Raw genomic sequence first — 23,416 nt, forward strand, 5'->3', positions numbered from 1 at the left:
TCCACTTAAATAAACAAACCAACCTAATTACCCCTCCTGAAAAACAAACAAATAAACAAAACTCAGAAAATGGGGATGGAAATACTTTCTATACATGAATCTCTAAATACAGTGTCTGGTACACTTAACTGTTAGCAAATCTTGTTAGTTGTCGATTGTTAGGCAACTTGCCCAAAGTTCCATGACTAACAAGCCCGAGAATCCAGGTGTGATGCAACGTGTGCTGTGTGCAAACTCGGTGCACGCACCATCTCATCAAACCAGTGTTACGCTGCAGGTCGTCACGTGGCATGAGTAGGCGTGGCCTGACCAAGCCCCTCATTCCATGACTGCCTCATTCTACAAAGCAGCCCAGAAAGAAGAACCTATGCTCCCAGTGAGCCATGTTGAGACAGCAGGCTCAGGTCTCTGCCTGCTGGATAAGGGCTGTCTTCAGGGACTCAGCCCCGCTAGATGATTCTGGTCCTGACAAGAGGCAGTGTAGCTGAGGGCCAGGCTCTGAGTTGGAGACAGCCAGAGCTGGCATTTGACCATGCCCACTTACTGGCTGAGCCTCTCAGTGCCACGGTCTTCCCATCTGTAAGGTGGGGATTTTAACACTGTCTACCTCATAGGGTTGTGTAGAGGGTTAAATGAGTTAATAATCCATGCCACGTACAGTGCTTCCCATGGTGCCTGGCTCGGAATTAGCGGTAATGGTCAAGTATTACTACTATTACTGCTGCTGGAAATGCTGCCACATACATAGATCAGGTGCCTGATACTGAACTGGAAAATCAGAGAATGGGGGAAGCTGAGGGGCTTGAGAACACCACTTTTCTTCACTAACTTCTCAACAGTATAAGCTGTACTAAGACTCAGAGGGAGTGAGTGAGGAAGATTGAGGGGACATCCACCCTCTGTGCTAGGCAAAGAATTTCCATGTGTTAAAATCCATATCGCATTTAATAGTCACATATGACTCCACAGCATGCACAGTTATTCCCATTTTAGAGATGAGCAAATCAAGGCCAAGATGGTTTTAAGTCATTTGCCCCAAATGATGGAATGAGGAAATAGTAGATCTGGGACTGAACTGAGGTCTATGTCCAAAGCCCATTTTCTCCTTGCCACATTGTGTCAGTTGTGGGAGAGGGTGTCAGAGGTGGCCCTGGGAGTAATTTTGACATCATCACACCTTGTTCTCCTTTCAGGCTGAGGCTGTTTTCAGTGATAGAGGTGGAAAGACAGAATTCAGGACAGAATCAGGAGGATGGTGCTGAGAGCCTATGATCCATGTGTATGCAAATGAGTTAAGGGGGGTAGGGACAGAGCCAAGACACCAGGAGTCTGTCAGTCAATCAATACCATCCATCACCGTGAAGCCTGGTTGTCATGGTAACTGGGGATAAAGCCTGGCACATGTTAGAATCTGGTGCCTGTCTGTTCAGGATGCTTGGTTGGTTAGCGGACACGGCAAAAGACCTTTTGGACCAGACGACTTAGCCGTGGATCTCAGACCCTTCACAGTCAGGTTCCTGCCTACCACACCCTCCCCACTGTTCAGTCCAGCTCGGATTCTTTAGGAGTCCACCCCCGACTCTGCAGCGTGTGAGAAAAGCTCTGGGGAACGCCAGGTGTCCAAGGGTTTCGATTCTGAACCACCTGAACTGGAAAGACTCTGAGCCTCTACTGTGAGCCAGCCTCAGCCTAGGGCAAAGCTCCAGAGATGCATCATGCACAAGATGCACTGTGCAAACAGGCGTTGCAGTAGTGTCATACAGAGGGCCATGTCCTGGGTGCACCGAAGTACCTAAGACAGGCTCCCAGCCCCGAACTATGCAGGCAGAAGGACCGCCTGGAAAATCCTACCTAAGCAGAGGCTAAGGGTGAGTAAGCAGTAGCCAGGGGAAGGAGGGGGGGGAGGGGAGCAGAGTTCCAGGTAGAAGGGACAGCACCAAGGAGAAAGTGAGTATGATTAAGTCAAGGGACCAGTGAGTAGCTCATATAATGTCGCCCAATGGTGAGCAGTGGGCTGGAGGGCTGAGCGGGGCCCGTGCACGCTCCCTTGATGCCAGCCATCCTGTCTGTTTTAGGGCCCCTCCTGTCTCAGTGTCCACCTTTGCATAGCTCCAGCAGCTTGCCATTCTGCAGCTTGTCATCCTCTCTGTGGCCCCTAGGAGGTCAACACTGACTCCACTTCAGGTTACTAGACATCACTACTCTTCCTGCCATAACCCAGCCACAGAATTGTTCTGATTTACGCACCCTGGACTCAGAGGCAAGCCCTCCACCAAGAGTCTGGCCTTTGGGAGAATCTGGACACTTACCTCCCACTACTCACCCTTACCCACTTGTGGCTTCAGCCACACCCATGCAGCTCCCTCCTCTTAGAAAGTTCCGGCCCCATTGTCCACCAGGCAAGCTCCTACTCCTAACCAACCTCAGAAGATCAAGTTTGAATGTCTCAAGAGCCTAGGAAATGGGAGGGGCAGAAAGGTTGGGTTGCTCCCTCCTTTGTGCGTCTGCTGTATTTATTTCTGTTCAAGTATTTATCACACTCTATTACACATAGCCCCCAACTGACTACACATTTCTCCAGGGCACAGATCTGTGTTTCACTCCTGAGTCCCCAGAAATCATGGGTTCTCTGTGAGTATTTACTAGATGAGTGGATGGATGGATGGATGGATGGAGATCAGAATATGAGAAGGAATTTTCCTTGGAAATTGAGTGTTTCCTGCCTCCTACTTTGGATAAGAAGGGAAAATGCTCCACTCGGAACCTTTCTTAAAGGGAGTTATAAGCCATCAACAGCAGTAATACATAAATGTTATGGAACATATGAAAAAAAAATTGAGGGATGGAAATTATACGTCCATCTCATCCCAGTTACTCTCCATAGACACCTTAATCATCAGGGCTGCCTTTGTCTCATTCTAGTAAAGGAATAGAAAATACATAACCCAGGGGCCCTCATTTCCACCTCAGACCCTTTAGGAACCACTCCTGACTCTGCAGGCACAGCATTGGTGGGCTTGGATTCCAAATTAGCCCGGTTGGAAGGACACTGAGGCTCTACCGTGGGTCCGCCTCTGCCTCTAACAGACATGACTAATTGATCACAGTACTTTCTGGCTGAGTCCATATCTGGTGTCACAGTTCTCAACTCAGTGGTGTTGATAGAATTTGCTATTAAAACCCCCTGCCATTGCTGGCTTGTATACTTTTTCTGGCCTTCCGGTCTTTAAGGTCCACCTCTTTGCGGGCTGTGGGTGCCAGCACACTGTGGTTGTTCCCAGCTCTGTGAATGCACCTAAGCTTCAGAACAGACCATCACAAGCTGGTCAGTTTAACCTTTAACAGTTCTCTGTTACAATGTCCAATCGGGGTCAGCCTGACCCAATACTGCCCTAGGAGTGGAGACTCCCTTAGAGATTTTTTTTAAACCTGCTTTAACCACTTTCAAAGCTATCATAAGCAGTTAAATATTTTTGAAAAGGAAGATAAATACCCAAGGGTATCACAAGAAGCAATGAACTGGGAATTAGAAATCCTCATTTCACCCCGCTCTGCGTCTAGCAAGTGGTGTCCCCTTGGATGGGTCATTTTCTCCTTCAGTGCCTGATTTTCCTCATTTGTAAAGTAAGTACAGCTGTAAAACACAGCTCAAAGCATTGCCCGGAGTGTAAATGGGGGGAGACGCATGTATCACCTCCGCATGCGCCCTGCCGCACAGTTGGAACTTGGCGAATGCTTGTTCGTTTCCATTTGGATAAGCTGCTTCATCACAGGAGACTTCACACACCCACTTGGCAGTTATTACTTACTTCTGCCTCTAGCTTTCCCCCTTGTCTACCTTGCTGTGCAGTTAATGCCGTGTCTCAATTTGATAAGGCCAAGGGTGTCCAGATATCTGGTCAAACGTTGTTCTGGGTGTTTCTTTGAGGGTGTCTTTGGATGTGATCAGTGTTAAAATTGGTAGACTGAGCAAAGCAGATTGTCCTCCCTGGTAGTGGGTGGGCCTTGTTCAATCAGTAGAAGTGCAGAATAGACAAAAAGGCTGACCCTCCCCTGAGTGAGGGAGGAGTCTTCCTGCCTGACCATCTTGAGGGGAAATTCGACTTTTTTCTTGACTTTGGACTCAAACATCAGTTCTTTTTGGGTCTCAGGCCTGCTAGCTCTCAGACTGGGACTACACCATCAGCTGCCCTGGTTCTCAGGCCTTTGAACTCAGACGGGAACTGAACTGTCAACTGCCCTTGGCCCACCGCTTGCCAACTGCAGATCTTGGGACCTGTCAGGCTCCATAATTCTGTAAGCCAATTTCTTATAAGAAGTATCTTTACATAGATGTAAACATGCCAGCCTGGAGAACCCCAACTAATACACTTCCTAATGCCTTCATTATGACTATTGATGATTTTTCCTTTATTTTAAGTGGTTAGATACTTGTCTGCAGTCAGTGGAGCCCACTGGGTTAAGACAGTGTTTCTGACACATTTTTACAACCACGAAACCTAAGCAGTACGTTTTATACCTGGTCCAGCCCACCCACATACTTAAGCAACACTTAACCATACTTTGTATGATGCTCTGATGCTTTCCATCCTGGGGTATTCTATTTCATGTTGTTAAATGCTGGTCATGACCCACTAAAGTTCTTTTATAATCTGTTAATGGGTTGTGGCCTGCAGTTCAAAAAAGCCTAGGAAAAATCCTAGGAAAGCTCTCTCTCAGATATTTACAGCATGTTGGTTAACATCACAGTTTCGCAAATTGACCACGGGCTCCACCCATAATGACCACGTGACCTTGACCTTGCACAAGTTCAGTTAACATCACTGAACTTCAGTTCTTCATTTGTAAATTGGGGATTATAATAGCCTCTTGCCAGGTCTTTCTTGAGGATTAAATGAGATAGTGCATTTAAAGTGCCTGACTCAGTGTCTGCCACATAGTGAAATGCTCAGTAAATTTTGGCTGTCTTATCAGCACTGCTAGAGTGTAAGCCTCTGGAATATAGTATCAGAATGAATGACAGAAGTATGGGGAAATGGAGGTGGAGGGTGCTAAATACTTGGACAAGACACAACTACACAGCTGAATCATGTTGAGCCATTTACTTGGGCTCTTTGGACTTCAACTTTTTCTCTATAAAATTGGGAAAAATAACACAAATTCTCCTAAGCTATTATGAAGACCCTCTTGAATACCAGAAGTGAATGATTATATTTTGCCAACATTAGGAGTTGTTATATGCAAATATATTTTATCAGAACCAAATATTTCAGCTAACTCTAAGTACAGTGAGTAGAAAAATAAGTTATTCATTTTAGGTGGTAACCAATTTGGTTGTCCATGTAATAAGTCATCCCTGACTATAAACAGATGATTACAACAGGGAAATCGCATTACCTTCTACATAAGATAAGAGACCCATCGTATCTAGACAGGGCTTACCATGTTATGTGTGCTTAGTTAGTATCTGTTGAATGAAAAGCTAAAAGGAATGAATAAATAGAGGGAAGGAAGATAGAGGAAGAGAATACAGAGCTATAATTGACATTATACTGACAAGTCCCTGTGGCTTTTTCTACACAGTGTGTTAGGTGGTAGACCAGTTGGTCCAAGGACCCTAGCTGGAGGGTGATGATCAATGACGGGCTGAATGTATTGCCCTCTCACTGGAAGGGCCTTTTCCAGGGTCATTGTGGCCTGACATCCATCAGGGAGAGGAATGATGGAATGCAGGCACTGACTTGGGCAGAGTTGTTAACACTTTGAAAGATAGTGATGAGAATTCAAAGTGACCTTGATAAATGGGAGAAGCAGCCCCTCCCAAACTGGTGAAGCTCTCAGGACAGAAATGAATGACCTTGACTTAAAAAATGGGCAAGCGGGGGAGGAGGCATGATTGCTGCGGCTCCAGGTCTGCAGCAGAAACGTTGGCCACTGAAGGCTGGACGCAGTGATGATGATTTCCAGTCCATTTGAGCAGTGTTTCGGAGCTGGCCGATGGCAGAGCCCTGTGAGACAGGTTGTCTTCTTGTCCTTACTTTACAGAGGAGAGGATATTTCTATTATAGTGCTAATAACTGGAAATCTGAGAATAATAAACACGTGGTAGGAATAACGCCAACAGGATGCAGCAATAATAGGTAGCACTTTTAAATTCTTACTGTATGCCCGGTGCTGGGCACCTGATCCCAGGGACTGTTTCATTTCATATTCATAACAGTCTTATGAAGTGTCTACCGCCATTGTCTCATTTAGAAGAACAGGAAACTGAGGAATGAAGAGGTTCATTTGCTTAAGGGTCACATGGTTGATAAGCGGTGGAGATAAGATTTGAATCCAAGCAGTGTAAGTTAGAACCTTTTTAGCAATTGCTTATTGGAGTCCGAGCATGACACTAAATATTTTCTGTGGATAAGTTCGCTTCCTCCTCACAGTTACTCTGTGAGTTAAATGCCATTAATCTCACCGGCTTAACAGGTGAGGAAATTGAGAATTAAAATGATTAAATAATCTGCCAGTAATCACACAGCTAGTAAATGACAGAACCCATATTTTCAAATACTAAGCTATACTCAATATCCTGCATTAAGGGAAAAACATATCGATTTAAACACTTATCATGCAAGATGTACTTGGAATTATCCTCCAACAAACAAAGCCATGTTATCATTCCTATTTGGGTCTTGGGAAAAACTAAGGTTCAGAGAAATGAAATACCCTGATCCAGGTCATGCCACTACTAAATGGTAGCACCAGCATCCCCACCAGATGTGTCTGACTCCAGTGTTTGGATTCCTTGCTACCATGTCACCAGCATGTGGCTTCGGTCCACAGACGTTGATCAAATGATTCTGCTACTTTACTGAGCCCACCTGAAACTAGTCCATAATAGTGACTACTGTTTAGAGTGTGTTTTATTCATTACAGCACTTTTTAGAAGTGTTGCCTTGGTTTATTCTCATGCCAGCCTTTTGAAGTTGTTTATTATTCATACGTTAGTTGTGGGAAAACAGACTCAGAGATGCGAAGTATGGCTTTTAAATGGCAGGACCTACATGAAAAGCAATGATCTCTTTGTGAAAAAGAACTGTTTTCACGACCACACCGCCTGCTGGCTCTTATGGGGCTGCAAAATGCTACTGGCTTCCTTCACAAACGGAGCATCAGTAGAAGTCAATTTCTGTGAGGTCTTTGTAGCACCCTTTCAGTATGGCCAAAGCTGTAGAATCATGAACCTTCAGAGCCTTGAGGACTATTAGTTTACTTTCTATTGCATGCATGGTTTCCATTACAGCATCCTGATAGAGGTATCCTGTCAGACCTACTTAAGATTCTTTAACTGGAAAACTCAATTTCATGTTGCATTTTGAGAAACACAGAAGCTGAGTCAAATGTGTCAGGACCTGCCTACCTGAGCCAAAAAAGGGGGTCTAGTTCACTGTCTAGTAGAAGAGACAAATAGATGTCATTACAGTTCATAGAGAGTATGAATTTACAACTTATATATATATATTTTGGATTCTTCTCTTGGCTCCAGACTCCCTGCCATATTTCCAAATGCCTGGAGGCATCTCTCCCAGGAAGCTGGCCCTCCTGAGCAAACTCACTGTGTTCTTCTCACCCTGATGTGTATGTGTGTGTACAGTAGGGATATGATTTAGAAGAAACAGTATTTTCAGCTCACAGTTCACACCTGGACCATCAGCAAATGGTCTACATTCTACTTTCAAAATAAATCCCGAATCTCTCATAGTCGTTCATCTCCATTCCTTACTCCTCACCTGGGCATCAGCAAGAGGCTTCCAGGTGCCCTCCCCGCGTCCACGCTCCCCGCCTCCCTGCTGATGGCCCTGCAGGGCTTCCCCTTTCACAGCAGGCATGGTCCATGCTTCTCACCTCGGCCAGCAAGACCCTCTGAGGCTTCTCCCAGCCTCAGCTCCCACTGTCCTCCCCTTCGCCACTGGCTTCAGCCGCACAGTCCTCCTTCAGTCCTCACACACACACCAGGCCGTCCACTCTGCCCAGGACACCTCCCCTCGCAGCTCTGGAGTCTCCTTCTTATCTCTTAGACCTTGTCTCAGTTTGGATTTCACCTCCTCAAGAGACTTCCCCAATAATCCTAAACCATATGGACATCTCCCCTCTCCTCCCACCATTATTCTGCTTCTACAGCCCATTCATTTTCTCTATGGCTCTTACCACAGTCTGCAATTATCTATTTCTCCCTTCATTCACTCACTCAACAAAAGTTATTAAGGCCCTACTATGTGCCAGGTACTGGTTTAGGAAATGAACTAAGCACACAAAGTCGCTGCGCTCAGGGAACATGTATGTTAGAAAGAGGAGACTGACAATAAGCAAATGAGCATATGAATATGGTAATTATTGAATATCCAGTGATGTTCTGAGAATTCAAACGGTGCTGTAACAGGGAGGGACTTCCAACATGTTCAGAAAAGGCCTTTCTGAAAAGGTAAGTTGAGATCTGACTGATTAGAATACAGCTCTGCAGACATTAGAGGGAAGGGAGCCCAGACAGAGAACAGCTTGTACCAAGACTGCTGGCTACATAAGCTTGGTGTGTTCGAGTGTTAACAGAACAACAGTGATGACAACAGTAAGGAAAGAACAGGAAGAAAAAAAAAAGAAAGGAAGGGAAAAGCAAAGAAAGGGAAAAAGAGAAGTCTCCAGCGGTGGCCAGATGAGAGATAATGGTGGTCTGCGTTAGTCAGATGATAACAGAGGTGAGGGGGACAGATGTCACATACGCTTTAGAAGTAAAGATGACAGATCTCGCTCCTGCAGGGCAGGACATAAAGGAGAAGCAAGCATGACCTCTGGGTTTGGGGCTGCTGCTTTAGTGTCCTCCACTAGATTGTCTGCTAACTTACTAATTTTGTTCACCTGGCACGTAATAGAAACTCAGTAAACCTGACTGACGAAGGCACGTCTGAACAAACAAAACTATGGAAGAATGGGCAGAGGGATGTCAAGGTGGGTTTCCCAGAGGTGGGGGTGCCTGTACAAAGTTCAGAAGGATGAGTTAAAATCTGTCAGGCTGGCAAGACGGGGAAGAGCTTTGGAGGCTGACAGCACAGCACGTGCAAAAGGAGGCGGGAAACACTCATGAACAGAACAGTGTCACTGAAGTGCTTGACCGGCCCTAGGTAAATTATCAGCTCTGTGATGGGGCCAGGCTCCAAAGAAGCCAAAGGGTGCATGCACTATTCTCTCTGTCATATCTTTATACAACGACAAACAATAGGAGCTCCAAACAAGGGATGAAGGCGAAAAAAATTCTAAATCCAGAAATTCAAACCCAAAACCATACTGATTTCCTGTAGAAGGTAGAAAGCTATCAGCAGCCCTTGAGGAAAGTCTAGGATCCCATTGAAGTCTAACGTCACCTCCCCAACATCCGAGACGTCCCTTGATTTTTGATGCATGGTTTCATGCTGTCTTTGAGGAGAAGCATTTTATCTAAAGGACGCATTAGAGGCAAACAGGCTTGTGCGTCCTCTGGGACATACCCAGGGAGGATCTGAGGCAAACCCAAGGACAAAAGATTTCCCCCAGAGCAAACCAGCCAGTGTGTTCACTTAAATCATAACATTCCACATTCAGCTACTGGAGGACTGAATCTGTGCCGCACACAGTGTTTCCTAGAAACCAGCACTGAATAGAATACAAATATTATTAAAGTCATATAGATCAAAGATACACAGATGGTGACAAAGGGGAGAGAGGGAGAGACTTAGAAAGAAAGGAAGTGAGAGAGAAAGCGAGGTTGAGAAAGAGACAAAGAGAAAATCAGGCAGACATCAAACATGGAGAAGAGGGTGTGAGTGACTTTATTTGTCAAAGGGAAAGAAGGTAGATGTTTTTGTTCTTTGTAGGTTAATATGTAAATGACATTCTGATTTATTAGCGGTCTCCAGCAGATGAGGTGATGATTAGCACATTTCCATATTTATAGAAAAGCAACACTAACTTTCCAGATTTATAGAAAACCAGCTCTTCACAAAGAGCAAATTGTGCTATTATCAACATATGGTTTTCTATAAACAGAGCTGAGGTAATTATCCCTGGGACGATTCGTTGGTGGGCTGCTTTTGAATATTAACCACACTGGAAGCCCATTTCTGCCTCACAGATTTTGAAGAGGAGGGGCTCGAGATACCCCAGGCAATTAATTAGTAATCCAGCACCAAAGATGGAGCTCGAGGGCAAGGCCCTACCACGACCACGTGGTGGAAAGACCGTGGGTCCAGGGCTCTGATGCCAACTTCCTACAACCCTGAGCCAAGTAATTAACTTTCCAGAGGAGCCTCAGTGTTTCTGGGGCTAAAACTGGGATGACACCAACCTCCAAATGTTAAGAAAATTAAATGAAAAAATACACCACAGCACCTGGAGCTCAGGGAGCCCTCGGCAAATGTCAGCTCTTCCTCCACCTCACGTTTTTGAGTGATTCTAAAAAGAACCACTTGAATTAGGTTTTTTAAATTTTTTTTTAAAAAACTGGTCCTTCCTGAACTGTTCACTTTGTATCACGACTCTGTACATGAGTACATGTCTTTAACCGGAAAAAGTTTCTTGATCAATGACTTATCTTCACTGCCTATGCTCCTCCATGGCATTTTCTGATCTGTGTTGTTGTTGTTCAGAATATTTGTGATCCATACATTGATTTCCAGACCTACTGTTGGGTTTCCACCTGCGGTTCATAAAGTATTGTGCTGCAGGAGGGTAGGGACTGTATTTAGACTTGCTTGCCTTTGTACGCCTAACACAAACACATAATAGACACTCAGTAGATATTTGAATTATAAAAGGATGACTACACGGATAGAAAGATAAATTAATGAATGACCCTGGCCAGGAATCTAAATTAGTGCCCCCTTTCAAACTCCATGTCTTGTATCGCTCACTCAGTCTGTACTAAACCCTGTGTTGGGTGCTAAAAAGATAGAAGTGTCTGACAGGATGCTTACTTTGAAGGATCTCGCTACCCAGATGAGGAGAGAAATATTAACATTTGGAAAATTGTTTTTGAAAGACTAAACAGTATGGCATTTCTGTGAATGTGCTGAAGGAAGGAAGTAGCCAGCCTGGGCTTCTGCAGTCAGGGAAACTTCATGTAAGTGGGAAGTTGAACTTTCCTGTGAAATGTGGATGCATCTCTCACCCTTCTACTCATTTGTTGACTGAGTCAGTAGTTCTCAAACTGTATTGAGCATCAGAGTCACCTGGAGGTTGCTTCCACTATAGATAAAGTTGTGGTATTTATGTATAATGGAATACTACTCAGCCATAAAAAAGAATGAAATAATGCCATTTGCAGCAACATGGATGGACCTAGAGCTTATCATACTAAATGAAGTAAGTCAGACAGAAAGACCAATATTAAATGATACTGCTTATATGTGGAATGTTAAAAAAATGATACAAATGAACTTACTTAACAGAAAACAAAGAGACAGACATATAAAACAAACTTACAGTTACCAAAGGGGAAAAGGGAGGAGGGATAAATTAAGAGTCTGGGATTAGCAGATACAAACTACTAGTATATATAAAATAGATAAACCACAAGGTCCTACTATATAGCACAGGGAACTGCATTCAGTATCTTGTAATAGCCTATGATGAAAAAGAATATATATGTGTATAACTGAATCACTATGCTGTCCACCAAAAACTAGCACAACATTATAGATCAACTATACTTCAATAACAAATAACAAAAAAATTTTTTAAAGAATGACCTGAAAAAAAAAATCACCTGGATGGCTTGTCAAAACACAGACTGCTGGGCCCTCCCCCACAGTTTCTGATTCAGTAGGTTTGGGATGGGAGCCTGAGAATTTGCATTTCTAACAGGTTCCCGGGTGATGTGATGCTGCCAGGGGAGTCCACACTTTGAGAACCACTGTTCTATCAGTTTTGAGTGAGACCGTGGAGGTTATTGATAGCACGCTAAGGAGTTTTGACTTTATTCCTAGCCATTCAGGATACAGACGGGGGTGATGTCATCAGATTGGTGATGTAGAAAGGTCCTTCTGGTGGCAGTTGTTGAGAATGGATTGGAAGGGATGAGTCTTCCCCTCGAGACCATTTAGGAGCTGATGTAGTAATAAGTGAAAGATGCAAATGCAGCCGGCCATTTAGGGCGAATGTAGAAGAAGGGATGGATGAGAGCTATTCAGGAGAGAGAACTGAATCTACAGGGGTCAAGAGGAAGGAGGGATTGGGGTGACTGCAGGTTTCTGGCATCACTGACTGATTAGATGGTGGTTCCATTAACCAAGAATCTACATTTAAAATGTCTTAACTTTTTAAATAGCAAAACCCTAGCAATCCTTTATTATTAAATAACTGTGGTACAGTAGTAAATACATAGTTTTGGAGAGCCCAGCAAATCTGAGTTCAAATTCTGTGGTGCTCACAAGCAAGTTATCTCACCCTTTTGGACCTCAATTCCCTATAAAAACTACTACTAATGCTATCTTACAGAGTTGTCATGGAGACTAAATGAGATCCGGCATGGCTTATAGTTGAGACAGAAGGGAACGGGGCAGGGCACAACCACTGAAGGAATGACATAGAAGTTGAGGACAGGACAAACTGGCTAGAATCAAGATGGCGGAAGGTTTGACTTCCACTTGACCTTGAGCCTCATGGCGCACCCACGGGTGCCAGACAGTTCCTAGGCTGACCATTAAAGGTCAAAAAGTAGGCAGTGTCCCTGTTCCTGGAAATCCCTGCCCCTTCCCTAAAGTTGATGGAATAATCCTCCCACACATTAGCATATCAAATTACCAAGCCCATAAAAACTAACAACCCTGCACCTTGTGTTCATGCTCTCTCTTGCTTTCTGAGATGGCCCATACTCTGTGGAGTGTGTATCTCTAAATAAACTTGCTTTCACTTTCCTATGCCTTGCTCTTGAATTTTTTCCTGAATGAGGCAGGAACCCATTCTCTGGCAACATAGCCAGTGCCTAGAAAGCCGCAGACCATGTCTGGTGTATGCACTGACCACTGTGTACATCAAGCTTCTGTCCTACTTACCCTCTGTTTTCATTTCCTCTTTGTTGAGCACCAGGATGTATTCATAAACGCCGCCCATTGATCCAGACGTTATGTAATGGGTGCCATAGTCATTGATGAACTTGGCATACATGCCGTAATTGTATTGCTCTGGAAGCTCCATTAATGACTGCAGCATAACTTCATCCAGCATGATATTATCCCTCCTCATCTTAAAATGGGCCGTCTGTACCTTTGTGAAAATTCTGATGAAGCCGTATTTCTGCAATGACAATCACCATCGAATGAGGGGAAAGAACAAAGAATATAAATTTTTAGCATGAGAGATAATGCAAGAGGTTGGCATTTAGTAGCTGTGGGAAATGTATATATTTACATCTGACTGTATGAACACAAATACGTGTAACAAAGTAATGACTACATTTTGCAAGCGTGTGTTGCACACCAGTGCATGCCTGGCTCCTTCTCCCATGCCTTCTGTCCCACTACCCCGGTCCAGGTCAGGTTCTCATCAGCTCTCGCTGGATTGGTTACTACAATGTATTTCGCTGTGTTCCTCACGTCCATCCTTCCCCCAGGCCATTCTTCCCTCCACTGCTCCAATTAAAGCGCTGCATTATGCAGCTTCCTCCACAAGTATTAAATATCCGTTAAAAGTCAGGCTTAGGCATATTTTTGATGACACAGCAAAATGCCAATATTGAATTTCTTGACTAAATACCTAGCAGTGTCTGTAGTCACATGCATTATGCTAGGTACAGAGGACATGATCTTGAATGAGTTAGGTCCCCGGCCTCATGGAGCTAACATTCTAATGATCTTGCCCTGTTAAGGGGTAAAGAAAAGCAGGATCCTGATATCATAAAACAGAGACAGGACCAGGGTGAGTCTGGATTAGTTTAAGAAGGAGAGGATCGTGTATGCATATTATTTGCAGGGGATGTGCACCTTGATCCCAAGTGATAGTGAAGGTTGGAAGAGGCCACCTGCTTTTAGAAAAGCCCACCTGAATCTGTAATAGCCAGATCTCAGAAAAGTCCTTGCCCTTCAGATCAATAGCTTATCTGTGGAGAAGCTCCAGGATGTAATTTATATTTGTTAAGGAAATTAACTTTTATAATTGTATCTTCATCATCCAAACTAATTTTTAAGCTCTAAATCCCCAGTTCTGGCATCAGTGTATTGAGGCTTTTGGTACATTTCTGATCAGTTCAATAAATAGAAAACAAATTGTGGTTACCAAAGGGGAAAGTGGAGGGAGGAGGGATAAATTACGGGTATGGGATTAGCAGATAGAAACTACTGTATATAAAAGAGATAAACAACAAGGTCCTACTGTATATAGTACAGGGAGCTACATTCAATATCTTGTAATAACCTATAATGAAAAAGAGTATGTATATATTTATATGTATAAACTGATCACTATGCTGTATACCAGAAACTAACACATTGTGAATCAACTAAACTTCAATTTAAAAATTTTTTTTAGTTCAGCTGGCTCCAGATTACCTCTCCATTCTCGTACTTCCCTACTTTGCTTTCCCACCTTGTGCTTCAGCCAACTGAAGTACTTTCAATCCCGAATTTGTGTGAGGCAGTCTCTTATCTCTGAGCCTTTGCACGTGCTGTGTCCCAGGCCTGAACAGCCTTCTGCTAACTTCTGCCTCCCTTCATCTGGACAACTTGTACTAGTCTTTACATCTCAGTTGAGGGAGATCTCCTAAATTCCTCAAGGAAGCATTGCCTGACTTCTCCGGATAATAGGCAGTTAGTGGCAAATGTTTGATGAATAAATGAGAGATGAATTGAGCAGGCCAGCCCTCCCATCTATTTGCAAAAGCAAAGCCTGCTGGAGAGTTCTTCTAAGTCTAGTTTCGAGGGCTTGGCTGTTTCCCTTTAAGATATTACCATTCTAAGTATTTCCCTGTATGCTCCAGGTAACCATGAAAAAGGATGGGGAAAGTGATGAGTTCTAGTCTTACTGTGCGATTTTATTCCCTTTGTGATGATTCTTTGTGCGAAAGCGTAATAAGAAAAACAAACATGATTACCACTGATCAGACATTTCCAATTACACAAGCAAATGGAGGTTCAATTACTACTGTACTTTTTAATGCAGTTAAGGTAATACATGTTCTGTGTAGACTATGGAATACTGTGCGGCAGAGGCATTGTGTTTTAATACCTTCTGATTATACTTGTTTAATTTATCTAGGAGCGAAGCGGCTCGTGACCCAGATGGACCCACATTCACTGTATATGGGCTGACTGTGGGGCTTACGCCAATGGTCACTCCAGCCGACACAGACTTGTCATTCTTCACTTTAGAAAGAAGGTCATTTGCATTGTCATACAACTCTGAGGACATTTTAGTATCTGCCACGGCCTGAAAGAAAACACATAGATGTTAGCTGTGTGTACACAGAGCTCTATTCCAATTCATGCTAATATAAATCTTTTCCATATAAAATACCTAAAGTTTCAGGTTAGTATAAATCTTTTAAAAGGCTATTCCAAATTGATACTCACTCATTAAAATGAATAAAATACAGCAGTGTTTAGTTAGTGTTTAGCAGTAGTGCTAAAATGTTTATTTAAACACACGTGCATGTGTGCCAGTGACTCTGATAAAATGCTCTGCTGTTCTAGGGGGGACAGTATAGCTCAGCAGACGGAGCACACGCTTGGCGTGCATGAGGTTCAGTTCCCAGCACCTCCGTTAAGGGGGCAGAAAGCAATACATTGTTCTGTGTGGGTTTCTTTCCAGTAGAGACAGCTCCTTGGCTCTGCAGTGGAGAGACACAGAAAGCCACGTCTAGCCATGGACCTGGGAGGTAAAGGGTGAGGGCAGGCAGGTGATGATAGTTCTAGGGAGAGGTACCACCCGCAAATGTTGCAGATTTCTTTCCAGACACACACAGTAGGGTTGCGTTTCTCTGTCAGCTTGACCTGGCACATGGTCTTATACTTTGTATGAGTTTGAGCCAAGGAAACAAGGGTTAGGAGTCTAGGAATGGTTCACTCTACAATCACAAGGGCACATGTGGAGATGGATCCTCCATTAGTTTGGGTCCTGAGTGTAATGATGAGAGATGCCCTTCTACCTCAGGATGGGCATGGAAGGGCACTGTCAAGTAGGGCATTGCTGCTTTAAAACACTGAGATTTCAGAATCCTTCACTGCCACAGCATAACCTAGTCTGTCCTCGAGGCTAGGAAAATGTCATTGTGTCGTCCAGCTCAGTTTACCGTAGACCTGATGGCCGAAGTGGAAGTGGGGTGCGGAGAGCCAACTTCCTTTTTTTTTTTTTTCAGTATAACTATAGTTGATTTACAATATTGTGTTAGTTTCAGGTGTATAGTTTCAGATTCTTTTCCATTACAGGGTATTACAAGATATTGAATGTAGTTCCCTGTGCTATGCAGTAGGTCCTTGTTATTTATCTATTTTATATACAGTAGTGTGTATCTGCTAACTCCAAACTCCTAATTTATCCCTCCAACCCCTTTTCCCCCTTTGGTAACCATAAGCTTATTTTCTGTGTCTGTGAGTCTGTTTCTGTTTTATAAGTAAGTTCATTTTTATCATTTTTTTAGATTTCACATATAAGTGGTATCACTTGATAGTTGTCTTTCTCTGTCTGTCTTACTTCACTTAGTATGATAATCTCTAGGTCTGTCCATATTGCTGCAAATGGCATTATTTTATTCTTTTTCATGGCAGAGTAATATTCCATCTCATATATATTAGACACACACACACCATCTTTATCCAGTCATCTGTCAATGGACACCTAGATTGCTTCCATGTCTTGGCTGTTATAAATAGTGAGAGTCAGCTTCTTAAAAACATGCTTCATAAGCCTGATTTTATCCTCTGTCAATATTTTTCTCTTGAGAAACTTGAGGGAGGAGGAGTGTGACTAGATAATTGTTCAGAGTCCTGGAATCCTGTCCTCTCTCTATATAGATAGAATGTGTATGATACAGAGATATAATTTACATAACCTGTCCTCCCTTCTAAATGATGTATAGTCAGGCTTAGTTCAGGTAGACCTAGATGTGAATCTTGTCTCTGCCGCCTACTGGACCTGACACTTTGTCCCACTAAGTCTCTGGGGTCTTTTAATATCTAAAAGGGGTCAATGATAATATCCATCTTATTGTCCTGTTATGAGGATTCAGTGGGAGAATTTGTGTGGAAGTAGATCACATGGTAAGCATCCAGTGAAGGTTGCTGTGTGGCTGGCTCCCCTAGAGGGTGAGGGGTAAAGAAATGAATGGTCAGCAATAGGCTCTGGAGCTGACCAAAGTTCCATGGTGGCCAGGAGACCACGGAATTTTAGAGGTAGGGAGAGTCTTAGGGATCATCAGCAGTTTTCAAGTACTTTTAACAGCAGAACCCTTTCTTCAAACAAAACCATGTACAGAAGGCCAAGAGATGAAAGTCATCAGTGAGGACCTGCTCTCGGTGAAGCAGGGTCGCAGTTCTCGGAACCCCCAGCTACCTTCTGCTCTGCCCCTACTTTATATCTTAGGAGACTGAGTCCAGGTGGGGGTCAGTGAGCTGCTCAAGGTCCGATACACTTCTATTCTGAAAGAGTCACAGCCTAGCAATAGACGTGGCCCAGAAAATAGGGCCCTGAATCCATTTTATTGATTTTGGACCAGATGGCCCACCAAGATCTAGTGGGCGGGTCCCCTTCACAGGATGCAGCTCGCCGGTCCCACCCTTGGCTTGTCAGCACCGAGCAAGTGTGGGGGCAGGTGCAGCGGGACCTGCAGCCACCCGCAAGCCCTGCAGGAAATCAGATCTCCCAAAGTAAGGCCTCTGTCTCCCCCGACAGGCTTCCCCTCACTCCCCACCACCAGGGGCCTGGGAGCACCCCTGTTGAGACTTACTTCAAAGTGGTACTTCAGGAAGTTGTAGGGTTTCCGGAAGTACTTCTCGTCGTCTCCATAGTAGAGACGTTCACAGGCAGAGTCATAGCGAAGCTCCCTCCACTCCCCGTTGTAAACGGTCTCACACAGGCCCCCATAATAACTGGCATCATACACACTCTGAGCCTCTTCCTGGGTCAGGATGTTGTATCTAAATTGAAAAGGCAGTCAGCTTCTGGGAGAGAGCATCGGAAAAGCAAAGAGAGCATGAAATACCCTCTAGCAGATGATGTTGCTGGTGGTCTGAGCAGTGGTTTCTCAAACTGTTTTGTAGAGCCACAGGGTTCCTCGAACTACCTTAAGGGCCACTTTGAGTAACAGTGGGAGACTGGACTGGGCCTGGGCCCCCAGGTTCCCTTGAACCAGATCAGCCAGACAGCTCCAGCTCCGCTCAGCATCTAGAACAGAGCTCCCATGTAGGAGGCACCCCTCAGTATTTGTTGAATAAATCAAAGAAGAATATGCACATTATCAAGAGTCTAAGCACAGGAGCCAGACAGTCTGACCCATTTTCTATCTCTGCCACATCTAGCTGTGTTACGTTGAGCAGATCACTTAACCTCTCTGTGCCTCAAGTTTAGTTGTTTGTGAAAAGCAGCTAATACTGCTGCCCTCACAGAGGTAAACATAAATTAAAACATGTAAAGGAATCATAACAGTACTTAGCATATATAAAGTACTAAAAAATGTTGCTATTGTTTTTGTTGTTATTTTTTCAGAAAAGGGCTGAAAAATAGGCTTGAAATATTGGGTGTAAATTCATAGTCCCAGCTGAGGATCTAATCCTCAGAAAGGCTGTCATCTTCCAGGCAGTATGGATTTCCAGCTCTATCATTTACTAGCTGTGTGACTTTGGACACATTCTAGAAGCTTTCTGAAGCTCAGTTTCCTCATTTGAACAACGGGACATAGTAAAACTACCTCTCATGGTTTTTATGAAGTCCAAATGGCAGTAATTAAAGTGAAACAGAAGTGAAGTTGACAGTAGATACTAGGCACTCAGTAATACTTTCCCCTGGTCCAGTACCCTTCCCGGAATACTCCCCCATACTTCCGTCTCTGAGGCATTTCACATCTATCTGCCCAAGTTCTCTGTTTTAGGTCATGGACAGTGTAACCATATTCAGGTAAAAATAACATTAAACAGGTGAAAGAAAGCTTTAATTTCCTAAAAAGGGAAAGTTAACTGAATAAGAACACTGAGAGTCAGCTAAGAGTTCTAAGACCTAACAATCGCAGCCCCTTACGCTGTAGATAGTACAGTTACTGCTTGTCTTTGCCTCTCAGACTCCTACTCAGCCTTTAAGACCCAGCTCAAGTGTCGCCTCCTCCGTATTGCCTTCTTTGATTATCCTGTGAAGATGATTGTCCCTCCTCTGTGTTCCCGTGACATTCAGTGATTGCCTCTGGCATAGAATTTGTTGTGTTTATGTCCTCCATGAAAAGGCACAAAGGTAGGTGAGCAGGGGAAAAACTGAAGAAAACCTACTTCGCAGGAATAAATGGGTAAGTATAGAGCACCTAGCGTATGGTAGAAACTCAGCGTAAGTTAACTTTCCTCTTCTCTTCTTTCTCCATCTCTTCCTTCGTACTAGTGGAAGAGATGTAATAACAGGTATGATGAATTGAATATACACTCTACCAGACGTTTAGCATACGTTAGCTTTCAACCTCATGACAATTTTGCAAATGCAAAAATTGACGCTCAGAAAAAGTAAGTAACTTGCCTATAGTCACAGCTGGATTATTTGCCTAGATTTTTTTTTTTTTGACACTACAATCTGGGTTCTTTTTCTTTACCCTGAAGTTTCTATCTTTCACCCTGTGGAACATGTTTCTGCCTGTAGCTTATACACACAGGCTCTCTAATGCATGAAAGAACTCAAAAGAATGATAGCCCTAAGATTGTACTGTAACCTCTAAGCATAAGTAAAGCTTACGTATATTTGGAAAATCTGATTGCAGACGCCTCAGTGAAAATGAAAAGACAGAGTCAGAGAAATTCCACTTTTTAGAAATGTACTGTGCAGAAATATTCACACGTGTGTGCAAAAATATGTGTTTAAGAATGGTCATTGCAGCTTTGCTTATAAGAGGAAAAATGGGAAACAATCTATCTTTTAATAGGAGATATTTATATAAAATATCATATAGTTATACCATATATAGGGTAAGAATTGCAATTTTTTTTTAAATTAAGGGCCAGATAGTAAACACTGTAGACCTTGCAGGCTCTATCAGTTTCTGTTGTAACTGCTCAACTCTTCCGTTGTCAGGCAACAGCTGTGTTTCAATAAAACTTTATTTAAAAACAGACAGCAGGCTGAATTTGGCCTTCAGGACATAGTTTGCTGATCCCTGTTATGAAACACCATGTTGCTATGAAAAGACAATAGAAGATACGGGGCGGGGGGAAGTCTTCAAAATGTATTATAGGTGAAAAGAGCAAGTTATAGACAGTATGTAGAGTACAGTCACATTTATGTAAAATATACTTATGTCTGTAATGCATAATACACGTGAGAGGCATACTCTCCATACAGCGTATGTCGTCAGTGCATTTTCCCACAAACTGAAGGTACCTGTGCCCAGCTGCCAACGAGGGTCAGCTCTGGGGAGGGAAGACAGGGTGAGTGGCTGGGGCAGGTGGAGGATGGTGAAGGAAGACTTTCAGTTTTTACCTCCAACGTGTGTTACCTCTGTAACAATAAATAAAAATTAAAAACTGGGAAATGCCTAAATTAGGGGAAAAAAAATATCAGGAAGGGCCTCTGAGATCTGGAGATGAATAGAAAACCCGCCATAATGGCAGCTGCTGGGGATGGAGGAGGGGCCGTTCTGCTGGTTTCATTGTTCTCTCTGGGCAAAGCACGTGACTCAGCAAGTACATTTGAGATGCTCCTGACTGGCTCATTCAAGAGCCGGGTCCTGGTCTGTGATCTCTTTGTCTATAAGGGGGGAGTTGTTTCCCACGTCAGCACCTCAGTAGTTCATGCTTGCACTCTGTTCGTTCCACAGCCACTTTCAAAATTAGCAAGAATCCCCGTTTGTTGCTGTTAGAGGCTGTTACGTCCTCCCAATGTTCGTATGTTGAAGTTCTGACTCCCCAAACTTCAGAATTTGACTATCTTGGTGATAGGATTCTGAAAGAAGTAACTAAGTTAAAAGGAAGTTATTAAGGAGGGCCCTCATGCAGTGTGACTGGTGTCCTTCAAGAAGAAGAAGTTAGGACAGAGGGAAGGCCATTTGAAGGTGGGGAGAGAAGGCAGCCGTCTACAAGCCAAGGAGCGAGGTCTCCGAAAAAACAACCTTCATCTCCTGACTTGAGCCTCCTGAGAAAACGTGTTTCTACTGCCAAGCCACCTAGGTTGTGGCGCTTTGTCATGGCAGTCCAAGAGAATTGATACTATTGGTCTAAAAGAAAACAGGAATTGGATCGTCCTTTCATATGTGTGTGTCTACATGCACTTAGGGGATTCTGTCCTGTCTGGTAGATGCTCTGTGATCTCAACGTAATTAAACCTTAAAGAAGGACAGCAGCGTTTCTTAGAGCCCACACTTGGCCCTGCATGGGTTGCCATACGGCTGGGTCGCTGTGTGATGATTTCTACCTCTCCGTTTCCTCCTCTGTAAAGATCCAGCTGTTCGTATTGACTTGCTTCACTTCACCCAGTACTCAGTGAGAGGCTATTCAAGGAAAACTCTGACCTAAGGGCTGGGGAAATAAAAAAGACAAACCAGAGCAGCCTCTGCCGTCAGAGTTTAGGTTCAAGTCAGAGGACAGGCCCAAGGCCAAGACAAAGTGTTGGTCAAGGAACTACCAATGCCATGTGTCACTATGAGCTCGGCCTTGTACTGGATGCTGGAGGAGCAGAGGTGATAAGGACCCCTCAGCCTGGGGAACAGATGTCTCTGCCCTGTTGGGTAAGTGCTGGGAGAGCAGGACGCACAGGGACACTGGAGGCAGTGGGAGGGGACTAAGCCAGCCTAGTCAGCGTCAAGAGGAGGGGAGGGGATGTCAAAAAGACAAGCTAGAGGAGTTGATCCCTAGGTGTCTTAGCTGTGCTGTCACAGCAAAATACCACAGCCTGGGTGACTCGAAGAATAGACGTTTATGTTCTCACAGGTCTGGAGGCTGGAAGTCTTAAGAGCAAAATGCCATGGGGGTTGATTTCTGATGAGGCCTATCTCCCTGGGTTGCAGGCAGCCACCTTTTTGCCGTGTCCTCACATCGCCCCTTCTCAGCACACCTGGTGACAGGTGAGAGAGAGCTCTCTGGTGTTGCCTCCTCCTCTTAAAAGGACACCACTCCTATTGGATTAAGGCCCCACCCTCATGACCTCGTTTGACCTTAATTAGCTCTCTGAAGGTCTTGTCTCCAAATACAGTCACACTGAGGGTTAGGGCTTCCACGTATGAATTTTAGACAGATAGAATTCAGTGCATAACACTAGGTTAAAAAGTTAACCAGTTAGGAATATAGGGAAGGACATTCCAGAAAGAAGGAGCTAACTTCATTTAAAGTCTCAGAAGAAAGGAGTGTGATGTGTGCAAGAGACTGAATATGAATGTCAGATACACAATGAAGTAAAGTTAGAGTCAGGGCTGATTGAATCTCGCCAGAGACACTGTGCAGAGACGTGGAGGGGAGAACATGAGCTGCATCACATAGACAGGACTGGGCAAACCACTTGCTTTGGACTGAATGTTGGTGCCCCCCCCCATGATTCACATGTTGAAATCCTAACCCCCATGTGGTGGTGTCTGGAGGGAGAACTGTGGGAGGTACTTAGGTTATGAGGGTGGACCCCTCATGAATGGGATTAGTGCCCTTGTAAAGGAGCCCCCACAGGGCTCCCTGGCTCCTTACACTATGTGAGGACACAACGAGAAGTCTGCCACCTGAGAGAACGCCCTCACCTGGCCAGGCTGGCACCTGATCTCAAACTCTAGCCTCACAACTGTGAGAAATCAATTTCTGTTATTTATAAGCCACCTGGTGTGTGGTATTCTGCTGGAGCAGCGCGAACAGGCTGAAATGCTTAGAGGGACCATGAGTGCTGCCTTGCAGGATGCTCTTCAGGGGAATTCTCCACAAAGACCCCCTTTCCCTGAAACTAATTCTCACGACTGAAGAGAAATCATTCCCTGACCCCAGACAGCCCACAGGCAATGACTCACCCCAAGGTTGCCCTCTCCGATCCTGGAATCGGCTCATACTGGCTGCAGTCATTTTCTGAGACCCTGACGTCTTCACAGTCATCCTCGTCAGAGCCGTCAAGGCAGTCCCTGTCTCCGTTACACACGAGGTGGCGTTTCAGGCAGCGACCTGGGAGAGGAGAGACTGCGGATGCTTCCGGGGCCTTTGGGGCTCCTCCTGCTCTTTCTGACCTGCCCCCGTAGTCACCACGCTCAGGCTCT

At 44.3% G+C, this 23,416-nt stretch overlaps 1 protein-coding gene and 1 long non-coding RNA gene across 2 annotated transcripts in view; one reads left to right on the plus strand and one right to left on the minus strand.

Annotated features, from left to right (window-relative positions):
* Window positions 1–23,416, minus strand: part of C8A (complement C8 alpha chain) — a 63,927-nt gene that overhangs the window by 17,356 nt on the left and 23,155 nt on the right. Inside the window, exons 5-8 of the mRNA XM_015236198.3 lie at window positions 23,177–23,324; window positions 17,957–18,146; window positions 15,241–15,441; window positions 13,074–13,314 (exon numbers count right to left, since the gene is read on the minus strand). Of these exons, the coding sequence (XP_015091684.1) occupies window positions 13,074–13,314; window positions 15,241–15,441; window positions 17,957–18,146; window positions 23,177–23,324 (780 nt within the window). The remainder of the gene's footprint in view (window positions 1–13,073; window positions 13,315–15,240; window positions 15,442–17,956; window positions 18,147–23,176; window positions 23,325–23,416) is intronic.
* The window catches only part of LOC116283099 (uncharacterized), a 31,938-nt gene continuing 25,971 nt past the window's right edge, over window positions 17,450–23,416 (plus strand). The window contains exons 1-2 of the long non-coding RNA XR_012079078.1: window positions 17,450–17,606; window positions 19,283–19,449. This is a non-coding gene — a long non-coding RNA (uncharacterized lncRNA). The remainder of the gene's footprint in view (window positions 17,607–19,282; window positions 19,450–23,416) is intronic.

The sequence above is a fragment of the Vicugna pacos genome, chromosome 13 (assembly GCF_048564905.1).
Source record: "Vicugna pacos chromosome 13, VicPac4, whole genome shotgun sequence".
NCBI lineage: Eukaryota > Metazoa > Chordata > Mammalia > Artiodactyla > Camelidae > Vicugna > Vicugna pacos.